The sequence below is a fragment of the Taurulus bubalis genome (genome assembly GCF_910589615.1).
Source record: "Taurulus bubalis genome assembly, chromosome: 8".
Classification (NCBI taxonomy): Eukaryota; Metazoa; Chordata; class Actinopteri; order Perciformes; family Cottidae; genus Taurulus; species Taurulus bubalis.
Window position 1 is genome coordinate 28,766,102 of NC_136596.1, and position 26,198 is coordinate 28,792,299.

Consider the following 26,198-nt stretch of genomic DNA (forward strand, 5'->3'; position numbering starts at 1 on the left):
ATCGTTTTGTAAGCGGTCTGATTTGTCAGCATTGCGTGTGTTCACTAGACGGTGAACCACAACACAGTATTGATTCCTCCATCATGGGGACTAAATCATGTGTCCAGCAGCATAGTGTGTGAGGCACACACACACACACACACCCTAAAGCCGGGGATGCTTTACGGCGGGGCTAAAGGTGATTGACAGGGGATGCTTTAGGGTGGGGCTAAAGGTGGTTGACAGGGGATGTTTTAGGGTGGGGCTAAAGGTAATTGACAGGTACATTCATCTTACAACTTCAACCTTTAACAGTTGTTTTACGTCACCAGAAATAAATGTAACAATTTGGTCCTGAAGATGTGATTCAGCTTCCGGTTGTACTAAGCCCCGCCCCATCGTGGCCCTTCTGCTCTACCGCCAAAACGCCGTCACTTCTTATGGAGTCTATGATTTTGCCAAATATCAAATCTGATTCTACATTCACATGAATTACCTCATGCAGGTCTCTTGTCTCTGTAAGTTTCATTTTCATAAATCAGCATTTGTCCTTAAATAAACTGAAAATGATTTTTTTAATGAATCGTAATCAACATCTTCATCAATGTTTCATATCACTATGAAACATTGATGACGATGATGATGTTGACTATACCGGCATAAGGCAATGCATAAATCAATGCATAAGGCAATGCATAAATCAATGCAAAAGGCAATGCATATATAAAAATCCCCTAAAATGGGGACCCTTATATATCAGGTCACAAGGTAAAAATCAATTTAAAAAACATGGTATAAATCCCCAAAAACATGTTAGATATCAAATTAAACAAGAATCATGACTACAATAATAAATAATCCCCATGAACAACCTCTAAACACAACTCAAACAATAAATAGGATTATGGTTTAAAGGGCTACACACACAAATGTTTTATTCCTAAAGAGAACTGCAGAGTTTCTTGTTCAGACTGAAGTTGATGGAAGAGCTGGTCTCATGTGACGTGTCTAACATCATATTATATATCAAACAACATGTAAGATATATAATATGATGACGTGTCTGAACCATCATATTATATATCATATCATACCTTTATTAAAAGCAAAGTGTTGCTGGGCGCTCTGCTGTTGCGTTAAAGGAACAGAGGAAGAACGAGATCCTAAAGATAGAGATTATTAATCCACAATCATAACGGCCCTTTCAAAGCACCGGGAATGAAAACATTGTGTTCAGTTTTTGTTTTGCTTCAATAAAATCAGGTGGAAAGAAATGTTTTAACTCTATTCTGTCTTCAAAATGTACGTCATTTTATTAAAATACATATCTGTAAAGGCCTTCTCAAAGTGATTTTCATTCCTGTCTGAAGGTTATGAGGGCTTTGTCGTGTTATCATTCAAATCTTATTCATGCATCATGTTGTGTTCTGAAATATGGAGCGACACCCTCAGTAAAAACATTTGACTCTAATATGTCAACAACATGAAACACGACTTTATCCCATGTTCACATTTCTGTTCTGGAAATGGATGAAAATCTGACATTAGATAATGAGATAATTACTCATTTACATATTTAAACATTTATTTTGCAAGTGATCAACTGTGGGACGTGTCATGTAATATTAGTGATTGACCTTATTGACATCAGTAGTGTTTGGGGAGTTTCATAAGTTTGTCTCATGTATATGTAAGGCATTACATGAGATATGAATATGGACATTAAAGGCTGATTGAATGTGTATTTGTTTCTACAGAAGCTTGTTTTTTATTGAAGGCAGAAGGTATTCAACAACCAGAGGACATGTATGTATTATTCTGCCATCATTATTCATGGTTATGGTTATGCATTGTATTATATGAAACTGGTGGACACACGTCAGCTAACGGCTAACGGATCCAACGCTCTGCCTCCAAATGGATTTATTAAAACATTTCCACAACATGTTATGACTGAACCGAAGTCTGCATAACTGATAATAACTCTTTATGAACGCTTGTGTCTGCTGGAACGGACAGAACTCTGATCTGAGGGTTTGGCTGCATCATAATGTTCTAATGTTCTGATGTTCTGATGTTCCAATGTTCTAATGTTCTGATGTTCTGATGTTCCAATGTTCTAATGTTCTGATGTTCTAATGTTTTAATGTTCTAATGTTCTAATGTTCTGATGTTCTGATGTTCTAATGTTCTGATGTTCTGATGTTTTAATGTTCTAATGTTTTAATGTTCTAATGTTTTAATGTTCTAATGTTCTGATGTTCTGATGTTCTAATGTTCTGATGTTCCAATGTTCTAATGTTCTGATGTTCTGATGTTCTGATGTTCCAATGTTCTAATGTTCTGATGTTCTAATGTTTTAATGTTCTAATGTTCTAATGTTCTGATGTTCTAATGTTCTAATGTTCTGATGTTCTAATGTTCTAATGTTCTGATGTTCTAATGTTCTAATAGTCTAATGTTCTGATGTTCTAATGTTCTAATGTTCTGATGTTCTAATGTTCTAATGTTCTGATGTTCTGATGTTCAAATGTTCTGATGTTCTGATGTTCTAATGTTCTAATGTTCTGATGTTCTGATGTTCAAATGTTCTGATGTTCTGATGTTCTAATGTTCTAATGTTCTAATGTTCTGATGTTCTGATGTTCTAATGTTCTAATGTTCTGATGTTCTGATGTTCTGATGTTCTAATGTTCTGATGTTCTGATGTTCTAATGTTCTGATGTTCTAATGTTCTAATGTTCTGATGTTCTGATGTTCTGATGTTCTAATGTTCTAATGTTCTGATGTTCTGATGTTCTAATGTTCTAATGTTCTGATGTTCTGATGATCTAAAAGTCTAATGTTCTAATGTTCTGATGTTCTAATGTTCTAATGTTCTGATGTTCTGATGTTCTAATGTTCTAATGTTCTGATGTTCTAATGTTCTGATGTTCTAATGTTCTAATGTTCTGATGTTCTGATGTTCTAATGTTCTAATGTTCTATTGTTCTGATGTTCTAATGTTCTAATGTTCTGATGTTCTGATGTTCTAATGTTCTAATGTCCTGATGTTCTAATGTTCTGATGTTCTAATGTTCTAATGTCCTGATGTTCTAATGTTCTGATGTTCTAATGTTCTGATGTTCTAATGTTCTAATGTTCTAATGTTCTAATGTCCTAATGTTCTGATGTTCTAATGTTCTAATGTTCTGATGTTCTGATGTTCTGATGTTCTAATAGTCTAATGTTCTAATGTTCTAATGTTCTAATGTTCTGATGTTCTAATGTTCTAATGTTCTAATGTTCTAATGTTCTGATGTTCTAATGTTCTAATGTTCTAATGTCCTGATGTTCTAATGTTCTGATGTTCAAATGTTCTGATGTTCTGATGTTCTAATGTTCTAATGTTCTGATGTTCTGATGTTCTAATGTTCTAATGTTCTGATGTTCTGATGTTCTGATGTTCTAATGTTCTGATGTTCTGATGTTCTAATGTTCTAATGTTCTGATGTTCTAATGTTCTGATGTTCTGATGTTCTGATGTTCTAATGTTCTAATGTTCTGATGTTCTGATGTTCTAATGTTCTAATGTTCTGATGTTCTGATGATCTAAAAGTCTAATGTTCTAATGTTCTGATGTTCTAATGTTCTAATGTTCTGATGTTCTAATGTTCTAATGTTCTGATGTTCTGATGTTCTAATGTTCTGATGTTCTAATGTTCTAATGTTCTGATGTTCTAATGTTCTAATGTTCTGATGTTCTGATGTTCTAATGTTCTAATGTTCTGATGTTCTAATGTTCTAATGTTCTGATGTTCTGATGTTCTAATGTTCTAATGTTCTATTGTTCTGATGTTCTAATGTTCTAATGTTCTAATGTCCTGATGTTCTAATGTTCTGATGTTCTAATGTTCTAATGTCCTGATGTTCTAATGTTCTGATGTTCTAATGTTCTGATGTTCTAATGTTCTAATGTTCTAATGTTCTAATGTCCTAATGTTCTAATGTTCTGATGTTCTAATGTTCTAATGTTCTGATGTTCTAATGTTCTAATGTTCTGATGTTCTAATGTTCTAATAGTCTAATGTTCTGATGTTCTAATGTTCTAATGTTCTAATGTTCTAATAGTCTAATGTTCTGATGTTCTAATGTTCTAATGTTCTGATGTTCTAATGTTCTAATGTTCTGATGTTCTAATGTTCTAATAGTCTAATGTTCTGATGTTCTAATGTTCTAATGTTCTGATGTTCTAATGTTCTAATGTTCTGATGTTCTGATGTTCAAATGTTCTGATGTTCTGATGTTCTAATGTTCTAATGTTCTGATGTTCTGATGTTCTAATGTTCTGATGTTCTAATGTTCTGATGTTCTGATGTTCTGATGTTCTAATGTTCTGATGTTCTGATGTTCTAATGTTCTGATGTTCTAATGTTCTAATGTTCTGATGTTCTGATGTTCTAATGTTCTAATGTTCTGATGTTCTAATGTTCTAATGTTCTGATGTTCTGATGATCTAAAAGTCTAATGTTCTAATGTTCTGATGTTCTAATGTTCTAATGTTCTGATGTTCTGATGTTCTAATGTTCTAATGTTCTGATGTTCTGATGTTCTAATGTTCTGATGTTCTAATGTTCTAATGTTCTGATGTTCTGATGTTCTAATGTTCTAATGTTCTATTGTTCTGATGTTCTAATGTTCTAATGTTCTGATGTTCTGATGTTCTAATGTTCTAATGTCCTGATGTTCTAATGTTCTGATGTTCTAATGTTCTAATGTCCTGATGTTCTAATGTTCTGATGTTCTAATGTTCTGATGTTCTAATGTTCTAATGTTCTAATGTCCTAATGTTCTGATGTTCTAATGTTCTAATGTTCTGATGTTCTGATGTTCTGATGTTCTAATAGTCTAATGTTCTAATGTTCTAATGTTCTAATGTTCTAATGTTCTGATGTTCTAATGTTCTAATGTTCTAATGTCCTGATGTTCTAATGTTCTGATGTTCAAATGTTCTGATGTTCTGATGTTCTAATGTTCTAATGTTCTGATGTTCTGATGTTCTAATGTTCTAATGTGCTGATGTTCTGATGTTCTGATGTTCTAATGTTCTGATGTTCTGATGTTCTAATGTTCTAATGTTCTGATGTTCTAATGTTCTAATGTTCTGATGTTCTGATGTTCTGATGTTCTAATGTTCTAATGTTCTGATGTTCTGATGATCTAAAAGTCTAATGTTCTAATGTTCTGATGTTCTAATGTTCTAATGTTCTAATGTTCTATTGTTCTGATGTTCTAATGTTCTAATGTTCTAATGTCCTGATGTTCTAATGTTCTGATGTTCTAATGTTCTAATGTCCTGATGTTCTAATGTTCTGATGTTCTAATGTTCTGATGTTCTAATGTTCTAATGTTCTAATGTTCTAATGTCCTAATGTTCTGATGTTCTAATGTTCTAATGTTCTGATGTTCTGATGTTCTAATGTTCTGATGTTCTAATGTTCTAATGTTCTGATGTTCTGATGTTCTAATGTTCTAATGTTCTGATGTTCTAATGTTCTAATGTTCTGATGTTCTAATGTTCTAATGTTCTAATGTTCTATTGTTCTGATGTTCTAATGTTCTAATGTTCTAATGTCCTGATGTTCTAATGTTCTGATGTTCTAATGTTCTAATGTCCTGATGTTCTAATGTTCTGATGTTCTAATGTTCTAATGTTCTAATGTCCTAATGTTCTGATGTTCTAATGTTCTAATGTTCTGATGTTCTGATGTTCTGATGTTCTAATGTTCTAATGTTCTGATGTTCTAATGTTCTAATGTTCTGATGTTCTAATGTTCTAATAGTCTAATGTTCTGATGTTCTAATGTTCTAATGTTCTGATGTTCTAATGTTCTAATGTTCTGATGTTCTAATGTTCTGATGTTCTAATGTTCTGATGTTCTAATGTTCTAATGTTCTGATGTTCTAATGTTCTAATGTTCTGATGTTCTAATGTTCTAATGTTCTGATGTTCTAATGTTCTAATGTTCTGATGTTCTAATGTTCTAATGTTCTGATGTTCTGATGTTCTAATGTTCTAATGTTCTGATGTTCTAATGTTCTATTGTTCTAATGTTCTATTGTTCTGATGTTCTAATGTTCTAATGTTCTAATGTCCTGATGTTCTAATGTTCTGATGTTCTAATGTTCTAATGTCCTGATGTTCTAATGTTCTGATGTTCTAATGTTCTAATGTTCTAATGTTCTAATGTCCTAATGTTCTGATGTTCTAATGTTCTAATGTTCTGATGTTCTGATGTTCTGATGTTCTAATAGTCTAATGTTCTAATGTTCTAATGTTCTAATGTTCTGATGTTCTAATGTTCTAATGTTCTAATGTCCTAATGTTCTGATGTTCTAATGTTCTGATGTTCTGATGTTCTGATGTTCTGATGTTCTAATAGTCTAATGTTCTAATGTTCTAATGTTCTAATGTTCTGATGTTCTAATAGTCTAATGTTCTGATGTTCTAATGTTCTAATGTTCTAATAGTCTAATGTTCTGATGTTCTAATGTTCTGATGTTCTAATGTTCTAATGTTCTGATGTTCTAATGTTCTATTGTTCTGATGTTCTAATGTTCTGATGTTCTAATAGTCTAATGTTCTAATGTTCTAATGTTCTGATGTTCTAATGTTCTAATGTTCTGATGTTCTAATGTTCTAATAGTCTAATGTTCTGATGTTCTAATGTTCTAATGTTCTGATGTTCTAATGTTCTAATGTTCTGATGTTCTAATGTTCTGATGTTCTAATGTTCTGATGTTCTAATGTTCTAATGTTCTGATGTTCTAATGTTCTAATGTTCTGATGTTCTAATGTTCTAATGTTCTGATGTTCTAATGTTCTAATGTTCTAATGTTCTAATGTTCTGATGTTCTAATGTTCTAATAGTCTAATGTTCTGATGTTCTAATGTTCTAATGTTCTGATGTTCTAATGTTCTGATGTTCTAATGTTCTAATGTTCTGATGTTCTAATGTTCTAATGTTCTGATGTTCTAATGTTCTAATGTTCTAATGTTCTGATGTTCTGATGTTCTGATGTTCTATTGTTCTGATGTTCTAATAGTCTAATGTTCTGATGTTCTGATGTTCTAATGTTCTGATGTTCTAATGTTCTAATGTTCTGATGTTCTAATGTTCTAATGTTCTGATGTTCTAATGTTCTAATGTTCTGATGTTCTAATGTTCTAATGTTCTAATGTTCTGATGTTCTGATGTTCTAATGTTCTGATGTTCTAATGTTCTAATGTTCTGATGTTCTGATGTTCTAATGTTCTAATGTTCTGATGTTCTAATGTTCTAATGTTCTAATGTTCTATTGTTCTGATGTTCTAATGTTCTAATGTTCTAATGTCCTGATGTTCTAATGTTCTGATGTTCTAATGTTCTAATGTCCTGATGTTCTATTGTTCTGATGTTCTAATGTTCTAATGTTCTAATGTTCTAATGTCCTAATGTTCTGATGTTCTAATGTTCTAATGTTCTGATGTTCTGATGTTCTGATGTTCTAATAGTCTAATGTTCTAATGTTCTAATGTTCTAATGTTCTGATGTTCTAATGTTCTAATGTTCTAATGTCCTAATGTTCTGATGTTCTAATGTTCTGATGTTCTGATGTTCTGATGTTCTGATGTTCTAATAGTCTAATGTTCTAATGTTCTAATGTTCTAATGTTCTGATGTTCTAATAGTCTAATGTTCTGATGTTCTAATGTTCTAATGTTCTAATAGTCTAATGTTCTGATGTTCTAATGTTCTGATGTTCTAATGTTCTAATGTTCTGATGTTCTAATGTTCTATTGTTCTGATGTTCTAATGTTCTGATGTTCTAATAGTCTAATGTTCTAATGTTCTAATGTTCTGATGTTCTAATGTTCTAATGTTCTGATGTTCTAATGTTCTAATAGTCTAATGTTCTGATGTTCTAATGTTCTAATGTTCTGATGTTCTAATGTTCTAATGTTCTGATGTTCTAATGTTCTGATGTTCTAATGTTCTGATGTTCTAATGTTCTAATGTTCTGATGTTCTAATGTTCTAATGTTCTGATGTTCTAATGTTCTAATGTTCTGATGTTCTAATGTTCTAATGTTCTAATGTTCTAATGTTCTGATGTTCTAATGTTCTAATAGTCTAATGTTCTGATGTTCTAATGTTCTAATGTTCTGATGTTCTAATGTTCTGATGTTCTAATGTTCTAATGTTCTGATGTTCTAATGTTCTGATGTTCTAATGTTCTAATGTTCTAATGTTCTGATGTTCTGATGTTCTGATGTTCTATTGTTCTGATGTTCTAATAGTCTAATGTTCTGATGTTCTGATGTTCTAATGTTCTGATGTTCTAATGTTCTAATGTTCTGATGTTCTAATGTTCTAATGTTCTGATGTTCTAATGTTCTAATGTTCTGATGTTCTGATGTTCTGATGTTCTAATGCATGGATTCCCACAGTGTGGTGTGGAGCTGCCTCTAGGGGGTGCGCGAGAGGAAAAATGTAATGGTGGTCTAATGGTGTAATAATTAATATTAAACATAATTTTTTTTTAAATTAAGTAGGATTTTTTAATTATAAAAATTCCCTTTGTAAGATTTACATTTAATTACAATTAAAAACGTACAATTTTATAAATAGATGCACTTTCGGTCCGGCTGCCAGAATGTCTTTTACTACACACTAGCTAGCCTAGCTTGTGCACCTAGCGTCATTTCAATCATTCAGCAACATCCATGAAAATATGTTAAACTGGCTGAAATCAGGAAGCTGTCAGGTGGGACATCTGAAGCTATCAGTAATAAAAGAGGAGAGGGACAGAGAGAGAGGGAGGAACCGGAGGGAGAGAAACAGAGAGGTGCTGGGGAGAGACCGGGAGAAGAAATCGACCGGGAGTCGGAGGAAGAGGAGACGAGAGTGAGCATCAGACTGGGAAAAAGAGAGGAAACATGATGACAATTCTCTGGGTCTGGGCTTCACTTGGATTGGAATGCAGATTGCCCGAAGCCACAGTGCGTGTTGTGCAGTGAGGTTCTGGCTAACAGCTGTCTGAAGACTCTTATTTGCGCCGCCACCTGAACACCAAGCATGCCAGTGCAAGTCAGAAGCCCCTTACATTTTTTAGATCAAAGTTGGAAGAGTTACAAAACAGCTAAAAACAATTGCAGTCTCATCCATGTGTTGGGTCTACACCAGGGATTCCCAAAGTGTGGTGCGCACCTGGAGCCTCTTTTTTATTCATATCTGTTTCTGAGCCTATCATGTGCCACTCTTTGTTCTTTACGTGGTTACTGTGTTTAAGTAAATAAATGTGAAATGCAGTCTGCCTCTGAGCCTGTGTGTGTGTCCTCGCCATCCTTATTGCTCTTTAAAAGTGACGCCTTGTGTAACTGACATTTATACAGCGGACTAAATCTAGTAACAAACGCCACGCGCGAGCAAACAGTTCTCTCATTGGTCCGATTCTATGCGGCTATAAATAGGCTCTGTTGCGTTTTTTTTAAGGTGTGGGGGTTGGGGGTGCATTGTGATGTTCTGATGTTCTGATGTTCTAATGCTCTGATGTTTTATGTTCTAATTTTCTAATGTTCTAATATTCTAATGTTTTATGTTCTAATATTCTAATTTTCTAATGTTCTAATATTCTAATGTTTTATGTTCTAATGTTCTAATATTCTAATGTTCTAATGTTCTAATACCGTGGTTCTCAAATGGGAGTTCGTGAGATTTAAAAATATATGTATATTAAAAAATACCATCCATTTAAAAAATCCTTTACAAAAAGTAATTTAATGCAAATTCAATAAAGTGTAAATTCCTGAAGATAATTGTATATATTCTTTATTAAACCAGACTCTGTATGACTGCGCTGTGTATTACATATTTTTTTCAACCCAAAATTATTTTGCAATGGTTCGGCTGACATTGTTTCTTTGAAGGGGACATCAGTGAAAAAAGGTTGAGAACATTATTTGAATAGAACTGACACTATATGTGGGACTGAAACATTCATGGTTTATGTCACGTGTGTAAACCAGACAACCAAAGCTGTGTGGAGAGTGTGCATGAGAGAGCATGCACGTGAGCGTGAACAGAAGGCGGCGTGGGACTCACCCTGAGCTCCTTGAAGAAGATGCAGCTGCGGGCCCACTCCACGATGGAGAACAGCGTCTGGTCCGCCATGCGGCACATGAGGCTGAAGGTGCTGGGCTTGTCCAGCCGGCCCCGGCCGCTCTGCTCCTGCTGCAGGTGGGCCACGATCTTGTTCTGCACCAGCAGCTCGTCCGGGTCGCAGCGCAGCAGCTCCAGCACCAGCGGCGGCAGGCTGGGCGGCGGCGGCGAGGCCGAGGGGTGCATGTCTGGGTACGGGTATCCGGTCAGAGACTCGGGGGAGCTGGTGTAGTCGGGGCACTCGGCCTTGATGGCCCGGCCGGGGAAGGCCGCGTACTGGTACTGAGAGGGCAGCGGCACGTGGGACTGCATTGCCATGCCCAGGGACGGGGGTCCGTAGAGGCCGGCCTCGTACTCCGTCGGCGGGATGGAGCTCGGGGTGGAGGGCAGCAGGCTCTTGGAGGCGGCGGGCAGGCCGTGCAGGCTGCCGGGGAACCCGTAGTCCGTCTGAAGGGGCGAGGCCGGCGGAGGAGCCGCGCTCTCCCGCTTGAAGCCGCTGGATCGTATCAAAGCCTTCTTCTGCTGCTTCAAGGCCCTGTCTCTCTTGTACATGGGGCCAAACTTATTCCTCCCCCCACGCATGCGGTCTGCGCGCACCGCTGTCACCAAGAGACAAGAGGCGAAGAACAGATGTACAGATGAAACACCGACCAGAGAAACCTCCTCCGTGCATTGAGCCGTGACAGAAGAGCATAATATATTTCAGCATCCGACTATCCTGCAGTAAACAGCCGCCATGTTGGTCATTCAGACTTCCCTTTTTAGGGCTGAGAAGAATCCCCAGAGCCTGCAGCCCGACTCCTTCTGTAGTCTAAATAGAGCTTTTGATTTAAAACAGGGGAGTCTCTGGGTTTTATCAGTGAGTCCAGAATGTGTCTTTCTGTGCGGAAGCAGGTGCTTTCCTGCTCCGCTGTCTGGGAATTAATCCCATCATGTGCCGGGAACCACAGCAGAGCCAAAGCATCCGTGTGTCAGGCTCTTATCAAGCAGTCACGTGATCACAGTCACTTTCAACATTAATGCACACCATGTGTGCCTAATACATAAGGGTTATTATTGTTGTGAATTAAAATACACAAGGAGAAATGTGCAACAATGGCAAAAAAACATATTCATCTTATTTTTCTCCCAAATAAATACAGTGATAATATAATAATAATAAAAATAATAATGAGAGCCAAAGCATCCAATACCTCAAGGGTTCTTATCATAGTAATCACGTGATCACGATCACATGCAACATTAATACACACCATATGTGGCTAATACATAAATGTTATTATTGTTGGAATTAAAATACACGATGAGAAATGTGCAACAATGGCAACAAAAATCATCTTATTTTTCTCCAAAGTAAATGCAGTGCTAACATAAAAATTACAATTCTTTATATTATTATTATTATTATTATTATTATCACCATTAATATGAGTGCGTTGTCCCCGCGGCCCTACCTTCCAGCCGCATGCCCACGCTCAGGCACTTCTGGAAGCGGCAGAACGGACATCTCTTCCGCTGCGTCTTGTCGATCTTACACTCCTGGTTCTCCGCGCACGTGTACCTCTTGTTGTTCTGCACGGTCCTCTTGAAGAAGCCCTGAGGGAGGCACGTGAGCGTGAGCGCGTCTCCAAATAACACATCCAGCAGAGGAAACATTACTTTCCAAATAACAACACCCAGATCCAGCAGAGGAAACATCATCTCCAATCACGCGCACGCAGCTGAGGAGTCTATTATATTTCACTTTAAATACGTTTAATCACCCAGAACGAGTTTCAAAGCCACAACATTCACGTGTTGGTGATGCTGTATCACGTGAACACGCGCTGAACACGTCACTGACGTCACTGCCGGCTGTCTCCGGCGTTACCTTGCAGCTCTCGCAGGTGAGCAGCCCGTAGTGGTACCCGGACACCTTGTCTCCGCACACAGGACACAGCTCTTCCAGGTCCTCATCATACGTGTATTCCATAACCTTCAGGGTGACACCTGGGACACACACACACACACACACACACACACACACACACACACACACACACACACACACACACACACACGGCCCTCTCAGTACAATGCAGATAAACAGCGCGTGTGTTATGATGTATGGATCAATCTGCAGGAATGTTCCTGTTCCTCATAAACATAATCATGTTTTCTCTTTAGATTGCATTACATGTCTTCATTTTAATCCACTTAAACATGTGGAATAGTTTCATGTTATACACGTTTAATGCATTTTAATCTGAGGAACAAATAAGATTTTTTTTTTATTATTAGCTTTCATTATTATTTATTTCAAAATGTCCTAAACGTGAAAAAGTTATGTATTTAATTATGTATTTGATCGGCGTAATAATAACAATAATAATAATACATAAACACACATGAATACATTTCACAAATAAATAATGTTTTATTAAATAAGGCATTACATTAAATAGGCCTACCTAAATAATACATGATCAAAATGAATGTAACCGGAATGCTTTATAATAAAAAATATAAAGGACATTTTAATAAGCAGCTGCTTGAAGCCGCATCCTGATAAACGGGCCTTGAGCTCGGACATTTATTTTCGTTCCTTCGTTCTGAACCGGATTCATATTTAGTCTGATTCATATTTAGTCTGATTCATATTTAGTCTGATTAATATTTAGTCTGGATTCATATTTAGTCTGGATTCATATTTAGTCTGGATTCATATTTAGTCTGATTCATATTTAGTCTGATTCATATTTAGTCTGGATTCATATCGCGCAGCCGAACTATACTCCACAATTAAATATGGCATTCAAAGATGATTTAGATGGATTATTATATATCATTATCACATCCTGGCTCTTAATATTTGAATATTGTTCTTCATAACGCGACTGAAGCTGCTGATGGAGCCGTTATGAGTTTATGTATGAAGATGAAGATGAAACGAGCTCCAGAATCTTTGCAGCTCGTCGCGCGGAGCGGGAAATTTTATCTGTATTATTATTATAATTATAAGAAGAATAATAATAATAATCATTATTATTATTATACTGCTGGAAGCGGAGCCGGGAAACACGCACCAGAAGACAGACACCACATCTATAATTATAATTACTATTATTGTATTATTATTATTATTAGTAGTAGTAGTAGTAGTAGTAGTAGTAGTATTATGATTAGTATTATAACTAGTAGTGGTATTATTATACTGTATATTATTCATATCATGTTATTAGCATTAGTAGTAGCAGCAGCAGTATTATTAATAAAATCATACACGTTTTTAAATTCTAACTGAGTTTAAAATAACGATTGACGAAGATATTTATTTTATTTTGCTGTTGCACATATTTTGCTATTTTGCACATTATTAAATTAAATGAATGAGATTTCACGTTGAGTCACGAGGCTACCAATTATCACATTATATTATATTGTATTAATTTCTATTTCATTTTAGTACATTTGTATCATTTCACAATTCATGGAGTCATTTCAAAATGTTTATTAATATTTTTAATCCACTTTAATAAGTGTCGTTCTGTTGTAATTTAGCTTCTGCTGTTTTAGTAATTTACTGAATGAATAAAACAGTTTGACGACAATAAAAGACATATATTAATCTTGATAATTAAACAGCGGGTTATGGATCTCTGGTGAGTTATGATGCGTTGAGCTGTAACATGTCGGACTGAGGTTATTGGGTCGCATTGCTTTCTTTACTCGAACCAAACACAAGCCTGTGATGGTGAGCAGGATGGGCCAGAACCCGCAGAGGAGAACATGGAACATGGAATATGGAATATGGAACATGGATCATGGATCATGCCTTACCGTGAGCCTTGTCTCCCAACATCTGACAGACAGCAGCAGTCACGATGGAGGTCTGCTGCTGAAGGTGCAGGTGTCGCTGCAGCCGGGACCTGAAAGGGGACCAATAGAATCCGGATGGTCGGGTCTAGAACGCAGCGGGTCTCGGAGCCAGTGGGGTCTAGAACGCAGCGGGTCTCGGAGCCAGTGGGGTCTAGAACGCAGCGGGTCTCGGAGCCAGTGGGGCCGGCAGTGAGAGGGACGATGACCATGAGGATCTCGGAGTGAAACTCCTCCAGGCCAGCCGCTCTTCACGCGCTCCTTATCGCAAAGTTAGGCTGCCGCCGTGCCATTGGTGGACAGCGGGTCACGTGGCAGCTCGCTGGCTACGCCCACCCCATGAGACTGCTGGACAGGAGCGGAGCTGATGGACTCACTGCAGCAGACACCGGAAACATAGAGCTGCAAGATAATGAAATATCATAAAACATAGAGCTGTAGGACTATGAAATGTCATAAAACATAGAGCAACATGAACATCTTCAAACATCATATTGAAATGACGGATGAAGAAACCACAGATGCAGATGTTTATATTCTGGAGGCCTTTATGGTCTGCCAGCATGCAAATGCTGCGTATTTAAATATTGTTAATGATAGCCTAAAAATACTTTATTATTATTATTATGATTATGATTATTGTAGTTATGGGATGTATTTATATGTTATGATAATTGTGCTTGGACATTTTATTTTGTTGGTATTACATTAAATAGAACAAATAAAATGCAGCACATAATATATATATATATATATATATATATATATATATATATATATATATATATATATATATATGTATACATATACACACATATAGAGCGAGTATACATATCATGTATATTATGTTTATATATATAGAGAGAGAGAGGATATATCATATATATCATATATATTATGTTTAAATATATATAGAGCGACTATATATGTGTATATTATGCACATATATATATACACATATAGAGTGAGTATACATGGTATACATATATCATGTATATTATGTTTTATATATATATAGCGAGTATATATGATATATATCATGTATATTACGTTTAAATATATATACATAGAGCGAGTATATATATATGTGTATATTATGCATATATATACACATATAGAGCGAGTATACATGATATACATATATCATGTATGTTATGTTTAAATATTGAGGATATATCATATATTTATATATGTATCATGTATATTATGTTTAAATATTGAGGATGCATCATATATCTATATATATATATCATGTATATTATGTTTAAATATGCATACATGTCAGTTTATTTTTACTCTGGCTATTGAAACAATGTAGCCTGTTCTATATGGTCATTCATTGATTTCTAAATTTATCTGCGCTGGTTGTACACATGTGGACACACACACACACACACACACACACACACACACACACACACGTGGAGTTGTTCCAGCACACGCATGTTTCAGCAGACTGAAATACATTGGCATTAATATGAACGGCGCTGACGGGGCATTCTGCTGAGTGGAGCCGTCTATTGTTAGTGAGCAGGAAGCTGTGAGGGTCACTGTGGAGCAGCGCTGAGGCTCATGTCCACGCACGGCTTCACGAAGGACAGGAAACACAAACATGCACCTCCAATCCGTGTCTTTGATTGGCCCCCTTTGGACTGTCAGCTGGGGGTCTAGGAGGACCACCCCAGACCCTGCTGTCCTTGAGGAGGGGGGTCCCGTTCATTCAGCTCTAAGGCACTAGGATAGCCCCACAATGCATCAGAATGCACTGTAGTCCTCAAATGTAAAACACTTCTAGAAGTCATGATACATATTGGATAAATAATCCCTTCATAACCCTGATATGACCGGATCCCCCTCGGCCAGTAAGTCCTGAGCGCAGGCGGTGTGTCCGTGCATGAGAGGGAAAGCAACTCAAACTGTTTACTGTTATTGGGGATAGATTGAGATAAGATACAGGAGCTCATTCATCAAATCCAACCTCCTACCTAATAAGTGAGGGGAGGAATAAAACGTGTCATGTTGTTGTTTTCCTTTAACTGAGGATATAATCAGGGCTTTATTTCACTCATATCTTGTCACTTATCTGCTTGGCAATACAATAAAAGAGATAGAATGTCCGAAATAAATAGTACAAGGAATCAACTAAACAACTGATTTTTCCAAAAGCTCCTGGAGAATAACTGGATCTTTACTAAAAACTAGTACTTGAAAATGCTTTACAGTATATGATGATATGAGACATTTGACCTACAACATATTCTTGAATTGTAAATGTTCACATTTCTTGGCAAATATAAAGATGAAGGCGTTCTGTGTGCAGCTGAAGCTGTGAGACCTCTGGCCTGCAGGGCTTTCAACAAGTCGCGTGACGCGTGGACTGATGTTGTAAAAGCAGAAATACATAACGTACGAAGCTGAATGATATTTCAAGATGAGATAAGATAGAACTGTTTATCCGAAGGGACATTTCTGTGCAGCTGTTGCAATACAACGTTTCTAAATTAACAATAACAACAAAGGTGGGCGTGGTCTGATAAAACAGGACGGGGCTAAAGTGTAGGGGCGGGGCTAATGCCACAAAGGAAACTGTGCAGTGACGTCTCTCACAAGATAAGAGCAGATTGGACCATGTAAAGTTTATTTATAACAACCTCAGTTCCTGGCTAAAAACTACGTCAAATGAAATTCAAAATGTCTGACTTTCTGTCTCCAAAATATTACAACGTTTCCCTACATCTTGGAGAACACAGATATGTAGGATATGATTTTCGGGAGCAGACGTCTTGCTGAAACACATTCACATTGTAGTCGTTTAAAGTGCTGTTATCTGTTTGTCTTTTTATTTTATATTCTTCTATATTCTATTCTAAATGTAATATGTTTATATTTCTTGCACTGTGTTGATTGTTGTTGATTGTCTAATGTTATGTACCATCCGCCATATGTAAAACATACGTGGCAATAAACGGTTAATAGACTGGCAATAGACTGTGATTAAAGAGCCCTTCAAGTCCAGGGGGGGATTCATTGAGAGCATCTTTTCTTAAGAGAGTGTGTTTGTATTTCTGCTTTCTGGGCCCCTGGCAGACTGAATGTGGCCCCTGGCAGACTGAATGTGGCCCCTGGCAGACTGAATGTGGCCCTGTAGCAGACTGAATGTGGGCCTGTAGCAGACTGAATGTGGGCCCCTGGCAGACTGAATGTGGCCCTGTAGCAGACTGAATGTGGCCCCTGGCAGACTGAATGTGGCCCTGTAGCAGACTGAATGTGGGCCCTGTAGCAGACTGAATGTGGGCCCCTGGCAGACTGAATGTGGGCCCCTGGCAGACTGAATGTGGCCCTGTAGCAGACTGAATGTGGCCCTGTAGCAGACTGAATGTGGCCCTGTAGCAGACTGAATGTGGGCCCCTGGCAGACTGAATGTGGCCCTGTAGCAGACTGAATGTGGGCCCCTGGCAGACTGAATGTGGCCCTGTAGCAGACTGAATGTGGGCCTGTAGCAGACTGAATGTGGCCCTGTAGCAGACTGAATGTGGCCCCTGGCAGACTGAATGTGGCCCTGTAGCAGACTGAATGTGGCCCCTGGCAGACTGAATGTGGCCCTGTAGCAGACTGAATGTGGGCCTGTAGCAGACTGAATGTGGCCCCTGGCAGACTGAATGTGGCCCTGTAGCAGACTGAATGTGGGCCCCTGGCAGACTGAATGTGGCCCTGTAGCAGACTGAATGTGGGCCTGTAGCAGACTGAATGTGGCCCTGCAGCAGACTGAATGTGGCCCTGTAGCAGACTGAATGTGGCCCCTGGCAGACTGAATGTGGCCCTGTAGCAGACTGAATGTGGGCTCTGTGGTAGACTGAATGTGGCCCTGTAGCAGACTGAATGTGGCCCTGTAGCAGACTGAATGTGGCCCCTGGCAGACTGAATGTGGCCCTGTAGCAGACTGAATGTGGGCCTGTAGCAGACTGAATGTGGCCCCTGGCAGACTGAATGTGGCCCTGTAGCAGACTGAATGTGGGCCCCTGGCAGACTGAATGTGGCCCTGTAGCAGACTGAATGTGGCCCTGTAGCAGACTGAATGTGGCCCTGTAGCAGTCTGAATGTGGGCCCCTGGCAGACTGAATGTGGGCCTGTAGCAGACTGAATGTGGCCCTGCAGCAGACTGAATGTGGCCCTGTAGCAGACTGAATGTGGCCCTGTAGCAGACTGAATGTGGCCTCTGGCAGACTGAATGTGGCCCTGTAGCAGACTGAATGTGGGCCTGTAGCAGACTGAATGTGGCCCTGTAGCAGACTGAATGTGGCCCCTGGCAGACTGAATGTGGGCCCTGTAGCAGACTGAATGTGGCCTCTGGCAGACTGAATGTGGCCCTGTAGCAGACTGAATGTGGGCCCTGTAGCAGACTGAATGTGGCCTCTGGCAGACTGAATGTGGCCCTGTAGCAGACTGAATGTGGCCCTGTAACAGACTGAATGTGGGCCATGTGGTAGACTGAATGTGGCCCCTGGCAGACTGAATGTGGGCCCTGTGGCAGACTGAATGTGGGCCCTGTGGCAGACTGAATTTGGGCCCTGTGGCAGACTGAATGTGGGCCCCTGGCAGACTGAATGTGGCCCTGTAGCAGTCTGAATGTGGCCCCCTGGCAGACTGAATGTGGCCCTGTAGCAGTCTGAATGTGGCCCCCTGGCAGACTGAATGTGGCCCTGTAGCAGACTGAATGTGGCCCCTGGCAGACTGAATGTGGCCCCTGGCAGACTGAATGTGGCCCTGTAGCAGACTGAATGTGGCCCCTGGCAGACTGAATGTGGCCCCTGGCAGACTGAATGTGGCCCTGTAGCAGACTGAATGTGGCCCTGTAGCAGACTGAATGTGGGCCCTGTGGCAGACTGAATGTGGGCCCTGTGGCAGACTGAATGTGGGCCCCTGGCAGACTGAATGTGGCCCTGTAGCAGTCTGAATGTGGGCCCCTGGCAGACTGAATGTGGCCCCTGGCAGACTGAATGTGGGCCCTGTAGCAGACTGAATGTGGCCCTGTGGCAGACTGAATGTGGCCCTGTGGCAGACTGAATGTGGCCCCTGGCAGACTGAATGTGGCCCTGTAGCAGTCTGAATGTGGGCCCCTGGCAGACTGAATGTGGCCCTGTAGCAGTCTGAATGTGGGCCCTGTGGCAGACTGAATGTGGCCCTGTGGTAGACTGAATGTGGCCCCTGGCAGACTGAATGTGGCCCTGTGGTAGACTGAATGTGGGCCCCTGGCAGACTGAATGTGGCCCCTGGCAGACTGAATGTGGCCCTGTAGCAGTCTGAATGTGGGCCCCTGGCAGACTGAATGTGGCCCTGTAGCAGTCTGAATGTGGGCCCTGTGGCAGACTGAATGTGGCCCTGTGGTAGACTGAATGTGGCCCCTGGCAGACTGAATGTGGCCCTGTGGTAGACTGAATGTGGGCCCCTGGCAGACTGAATGTGGGCCCTGTGGTAGACTGAATGTGGGCCCTGTGGTAGACTGAATGTGGCCCTGTGGTAGACTGAATGTGGGCCCTGTGGTAGACTGAATGTGGCCCTGTGGTAGACTGAATGTGGCCCTGTGGCCTTAACGGTTCCCCTAATGGAGCCCAAATGTATCCTGGACATGAGCAGGGGCCACATGCAGACTTCTGGGTTTCAAAGGACACGCAAGAGGATGGAAGAGCATGTCCGTTGGTGTTGCCTCATCAGGCATTACTCTAACGGAAAATAGTTGAACCACAGGAGAATCCATATTTGAAAGTAATAAATAACATGTGACAGACTTACTGTATTCCATTATATTTGTATGTATACCACATTCTTGCCCACCAGCGTCAGGATCACCTTGATTGTACCCTGGGAGAGTACATGTTATCTGATACCATTTGTTTGATGCAATCTATTCAAGCAAAAGATAAATGTACTTTTAGAACATGATAGTCTCCTGTCAGTCATCATTGCTATACGTTTTGTAATCTTTTTGTTTTCGTAGTTAAACCCTTGTTAAAGTTGACCTGCCTCTTTAAACGCTTGCTCAGCACATGCCGTCAGACTGCTTGCTCAGCAGAAGCTGCACACGGGGAGATCGCTTCCATCTATCAATGTGTTTCACCCCTGACCTCCCAGAGTCCCTGCAAGGTCCTGCATTAGCCTACATCTAGCCTGTATCTGCTCATCTGACTACTAGGGAGCCCCGGCCAGAAAACAAGCCCGGGTGACTGGAGCAGGAGGCCCATGCTGATCCGGGCCCTCTGTCACTGGGGCCAAGAAATATGGCCTATCTGCTGTTTGTCTCTGGCAAGATTTTGTTTTGCAAGTGTGCTGTGGCTACAGGTCAGAGGAGCCCAGCATCAGACAAGCTCTGTCTCTGTCTCCCAGATATATTTGTAAAATAAATAAAGGGGAAGGGCTGAGGCCTGGCTTGTGTTTTGACTTCATCATTTATATTTTGTTCATTTCGTACCCCCACACGACAACCATTTTGTGCTGGAGTGGCAGGATCTGTGTGGATGAAAGGAGATAGTGCTGCAATCACTCTGGGTGAAATATACAGGAGGATGGGTTTCTATGCAGAGTAGAATGAGACCAGAATTAGAACGATTTGAATTAGCACTGCCTTCTTCTCTTCTGTGAACAGGCCATCAATGATGCTTTTACCTTTACCTTGGCCTTTATGTATTTAGGAGGTTTCACTGAGAGGAAGCCTCTCTTTTGCATAAGCGCTGATCACATTTGCACATCCAAACCTGGAAGCTGCTCAGTACAATGAAATTAAATGTATTTTGTAAAGCGCAAAATCATAAATGACAAATTCTCCTCAGAGCTTTATAATCTGTACACATAGACATCCTCTGTCCCGGGACCTCACATCGGATCAGGAAAAAATAAAACTTTAAGTGGAGAAAAGAGAAGAACCCTTCATAGAGCAACAGAGGAGGATCCTCTATCAGGATGACAGGAGAAGAGATGTCATGTGACCAGAATGAACAACGCAAAGAGTTACAGCACATTACATGAATATGACAGAAATTATTCATATAATGAGTAGTAGGATGATGAAACAGTTACTACTACCAAAAATAAAAGCAACAGTGGATGTAATAGAATGATAATGATAATAAAAGCAGTGATGGTATTGACAATACTAATAGCAATGCAACTAACAATAATAATAATAATACCTGAACCAGTCCTAACTATAAACCTGAAACAACCCTAACTATAAACCTGAACCAGTCCTAACTATAAACCTGAAACAACCCTAGCTATAAACCTGACCCAGTCCTAACTATAGACCTGAACCAGTCCTAACTATAAGCCTGAACCAGTCCTAACTATAGACCTGAAACAACCCTAACTATAAACCTGACCCAGTCCTAACTATAAACCTGAACCAGCCCTAACTATAAGCCTGAACCAGTCCTAACTATAGACCTGAACCAGTCCTAACTATAGACCTGAACCAGTCCTAACTATAGACCTGAACCAGTCCTAACTATAAGCCTGAACCAGTCCTAACTATAAGCCTGAACCAGTCCTAACTATAGACATGAACCAGTCCTAACTATAAGCCTGAACCAGTCCTAACTATAGACCTATACAACAATGTTGAATAAGGGAAAACTGTTTAATTCATACTAACAGCTGAGATACTCTGAAGGGAGAAATATGTCAAAATATAAAGCAAAGCCTGTTGGATACATACATGCAGTACATCTACTGTTGTACCAAAGAAGAAGAACATGTGGCAGTAAACAGCAAATATTGGACTTGACATTCATCAGGTGACCAAAATGAATGCTGAAGCTGACCTTGAAGCTGACCTTGAAGCTGACCTTGATGCTGGATGCTGACCCCGTCCGGATGTCCCGGTCCTACTTCCTTGGCTGAGATGCGTCCACTCTCCAGAGAAGCAGTCCTTTGGGGATCAGCGTCCTGGTTCTGTGTGTGATGCGCTCGGCGTGGACAGCGATCAGCTGACGCCTGCGACCTCGCCTTTACAGGATGCACAGGACACTCCACACCTGTGAGTCATATTTTCTAAACTCTGCATATTTTACCATAGTCTTAACTAATCGTATGTCATGTAGTCTTCCTAGCCCCTGCAAACATACTGTTATTTTAAAAAGGGTTGTTAAATCATATCAGCACAGATCCTGGATTCATGGTGCAAGATCAAACAATTTGAAACCCAGTATTTGTTCAAATATATTTTTTTCTCCATCACAGTCTTTAAATTCAAATTCACCCAGAAATGAAATGAATTAAAAACAGATGAATAAAAGCAGCTCATCTTCAGACGAGCTCGTTGCCTCTCAGTCGTCTCTTCGGCCTTCATAAAATGTCACATAAACAGATTTCTCAACACTGTTTTCCACAATGAATATACTGTATATCACGTGTATTATTTGGTTCATCGACAGCACTATAACCTATTTGAACAGTCAGGTTTGCGTCTCTGTGCTTTGACTAATGATTGATTCATGTCATTTTGACAATAATTATCTTCCTATCACTGAGACCATTACCAAATACCAATAATCCCATTATTGACTATGATTTTCAATGGAAGAGATTTTCATATCCTCAAGAAAGGCCTATTGATACACAGCACAACCTTTATAGTGAACTAATTGGTGAATCTATAGCCATAGTGAGCCGTATGAGCGGGTGAGAGCGCCGGGGCACGCTGGTCCACAATGAGAGAAGAATTGTGCGGTTTAGGGCTAAAGCGCCTGCATTCAGTGTCCTCATGTTCGTCCTTGACCAAGCTGGGGCACAAGCACAACAAACCACTTAGAAAAGGGAAATTAAATAGAACAAATACAATAGCATGGAGAGAAAGCAGACATGGCAGGGGTTTTCCTCAGTGTCATCCTGCAAGGTCAAAGCAAAAAAACCTAATCCATCTCTCTGATCCTAGAACAGCTTGTTAAAATTTACTCAAGAAAATAAGTCCAGTCCCCAAAAGGAACAGCCTTAGCGTTGCACTGAATGGTGTCTGAAGAGGATAATAAATCCTCGCTGTTAACTCGTCTTATTGACTCACGCCCCCTGCTGGAATAATGGAATAATGGAACCACTTCTTAAATGACTGAGCCACAGGGCCGTCACATGTCTGAGCATGTGCACTCCTTAAAGACAGAAGTCTGCATGCGACTCGTGAAGAGAGACACACATGGTCCACTCAGGTCCACTCATGATGCTCTCACTTTAACACAAGGAAGAGCTTAGACAGCTCACTGTCATAGGACGACCTTATGACCTGCACTGCAGTGTCATCCAGTGGACCGTATCTTAAATACCAATAATAAAAATAATAATAATCACAGCATAAGCCTCTATTCTAGTCTCTTGGAAGAGCATTTCAGCTTCACAATAATCTGACCTACATTGTTGAGCAGATAAAGTGGCTTTTAAACATTTTAGGAGATAAGTTCCTCTGTGTGTAGACTAAATAGAGTTTCAGACAAGGAACATTAACCAACACAACGCTCTCTTTGTTGGGAGGAGATACATTTGAGCCATTTTACATTGGTGATATGGTAACACATTTTAAATTATTATTATTATTATTATTATTAGTTTTCATTTTTCAGCGATGCTTTACACTCAGACAAATACATACAGGCCTAAATAAACATACAATAATAATTAGCGAGGGGTCATTTACTTTGGCAATCCTTCTGGCCATGTCTTTATGGAACAGCTGACTGAGGAAGAAACAAACCCCCATTTTATTAACCTTTTAAGCCCCATGGCAGTTTTTAGGTTTCTGTTCGAAATAGCATACCCAAACTAAAAAGGGTGTATCTCTGCAACCACAAGGGCTATTTGAATAATTCTGGTGTTGTAATAAAGGCAACCCTTGTGAGCTTTTGGTCAGATGTGTAAATATTAGTACATATGTTGCTGGCTAAGAGTAAATAAAGATTGAAACACAGAACAAATAGAAGTTCCAGGTCCGCCTATAGAAAAAAGCACTTTCAGGATGATGATCTCCTTGAAATGATGCTTCACTAAGTCTGAGGCACATCATAGCACAATATGTGAACAGTCTCTCTGCACTGTTCTCACTTGAAAAAGTGAAGCAGAACAAAGTCAGATTGGGTAAAGTACAGAGAGAATTCAGGCGAGGTTTCCAAAATTTGCATTTCGGCACATTTGCGCATATTTTCGCGCATCTGTGACATTTGAATTTTTTCATGTAGCAAACCTTATATTTCACATATATGAAATATAAGTCATATATGACTTATATTGTTCAATAAACTTGCATCAGTGTGGATTTACTGGGGGAAATGCATTTTTTCAACAAAAAAAAACTAAAGTTTCAAAATGTGCTGACTTAGCGATTTATGTTGCTGTGTTCTTTGGTTCGTATCTCGGTGATGCTTTGCAGCAGAGGGATTTGGAATGATTTGGAATCTGTGTAGAATTGTCTTGCTTTTTGCTATTTGTCTTTTTCTGATAGCACCAAGCTACGGGCTGCTAGTTCCGGAAACATGCAGAGTGGGCTGACTCGTGACAAAATTATAGCTATTTTATTTTAATAATTATTTTAGTTGGTGTTTGAGTTGTGTTGAAATGACTGACTAATTATTGTAGCCCAGGTTCTCTTGTTTAATTTGATGTGTAGCATCAATATATTTGTTCATGATTATTGTAATGTTTTACACAGTTTAATTAAAATTTTAAAAAAAAGGACCTATATAGGTCCATGCGGGGCTTAGTTGTCCAAGCATGGAGAGGGAGTATCCGGAAAAAAAGGGAAAGCAGCAAAATAAAGCCTAGTTTATGGTTCTTCGTCGACAGCGTAGGTACGCCGTCGACGTGACGCGTCATTGAGCATTCGAAGTTCTGCGTCGAGGGAACGCGTTGCCTGCAATTACCGCCATGCCGCCAGGGGGGAGTGGCTGTGTGGCTGTGTGGTTTCAGGGGTTATAGCCGAATTCCGGTCACAGTAAACAATGGCGACCAAGTTGGAGCGGCTGCATTAAAGTTGGAGCTCATCAATATTGAAGAGCAAATGCTTATATTGCAAATGTTGAAGCGCAGGCGACAGAGAAGACGTTTGCGGAGGTGGTCTGTACGACCACTAAACCGGTCGAGGCTGGGAAAAAGCAACTGCCGGAAATTACGTTCTGAGCGGACCAATCACAGCGCTTACGGTCCGCGTCAACGCGACGCGAAGTTAGGATTGTTTGGAGGTGCGCGTCAGGCTACGGCGTAGGGGTCTGCGTCGACGGCGTAGCTACGGCGTAGGTACGGCGTAGGTACGGCGTAGCTACGGCGTACCTACGGCGTAGCTACGGCGTAGCTACGGCGTAGGTACGCCGTCGACCTGACGGAGAACCATAAACTAGGCTTAAGATTATGGGTTTTTCTGCCATTCTGTTTGAAACGCGTTGAAATACTGAGCGTTGGCTTTTTGATCCCATCATGTGGAAATAAAGGAAGTAATAACTGAAGCTGTGTATCACCATATCTAAATGTGTGAAAATATGTTGTATGAATACATCAACATGTTTGAATGTGTTTCAACATCAACAAAGGTTTCCTTACAGATATAAACTGTGCTTTCTATTGAAGATCAGAGCAGAGACAGACTCCAGCTGTCTGGGGGTTTGGGTAGAAGTAATGTAGATAATATAATGTAAAGGGCAGCAGCTCCTAGAAAGGCTTCTAGCATGTGGGGGGACTTTGGCTCAGATCTGGTTTTCTCCAGTGGAAGAGTGAGGGCATTTCATCATGTTGCATCTAAAGGGGCATCCAAGGCTTCTTTAACATGGGGCACCTGTTCTCCACTGAGTCCACCAGTCTGAATCTGAAATAACCACTGCTATATTGTGTGATTGAATAAATACAACCCACAATTGGCTAACCCTACATCCAGAAGGCAATGGTTTCCCATAACAGATCCGCTCTCATTGTAATCTCTGCAGATGTCTGCTCTGTGCAGCCTGCAGCCAGGCGGTAATCTCACGTCCTGAAAGGTCAATGCTGAGGTGTTAAAGCTGCATTCTCTCTCCTGACCACCAGGGGGTGACTCCTCTGGTTGTATAGAAGTATATGCTTCATGTGTTAAAGCTGCATTCTCTCTCCTGGCCACCAGGGGGCGAATCCTCTGGTTGTATAGAAGTCTATGCTTCATGTGTTAAAGCTGCATTCTCTCTACTGAC

General features: G+C 39.8%; 1 protein-coding gene across 1 annotated transcript in view; it reads right to left on the reverse strand.

The window, feature by feature from the left end:
- nr5a1a (nuclear receptor subfamily 5, group A, member 1a) overlaps positions 1-13,999 on the reverse strand; it is a gene marked incomplete at both ends in the record, with an annotated part of 29,274 nt that extends 15,275 nt beyond the window's left edge. The window contains 4 exons of the mRNA XM_079223017.1: positions 10,102-10,757; positions 11,613-11,754; positions 12,029-12,147; positions 13,978-13,999. Coding sequence (XP_079079143.1) covers positions 10,102-10,757; positions 11,613-11,754; positions 12,029-12,147; positions 13,978-13,999 — 939 coding nt within the window. The remainder of the gene's footprint in view (positions 1-10,101; positions 10,758-11,612; positions 11,755-12,028; positions 12,148-13,977) is intronic.
- Positions 14,000-26,198: the final 12,199 nt, after the last annotated feature.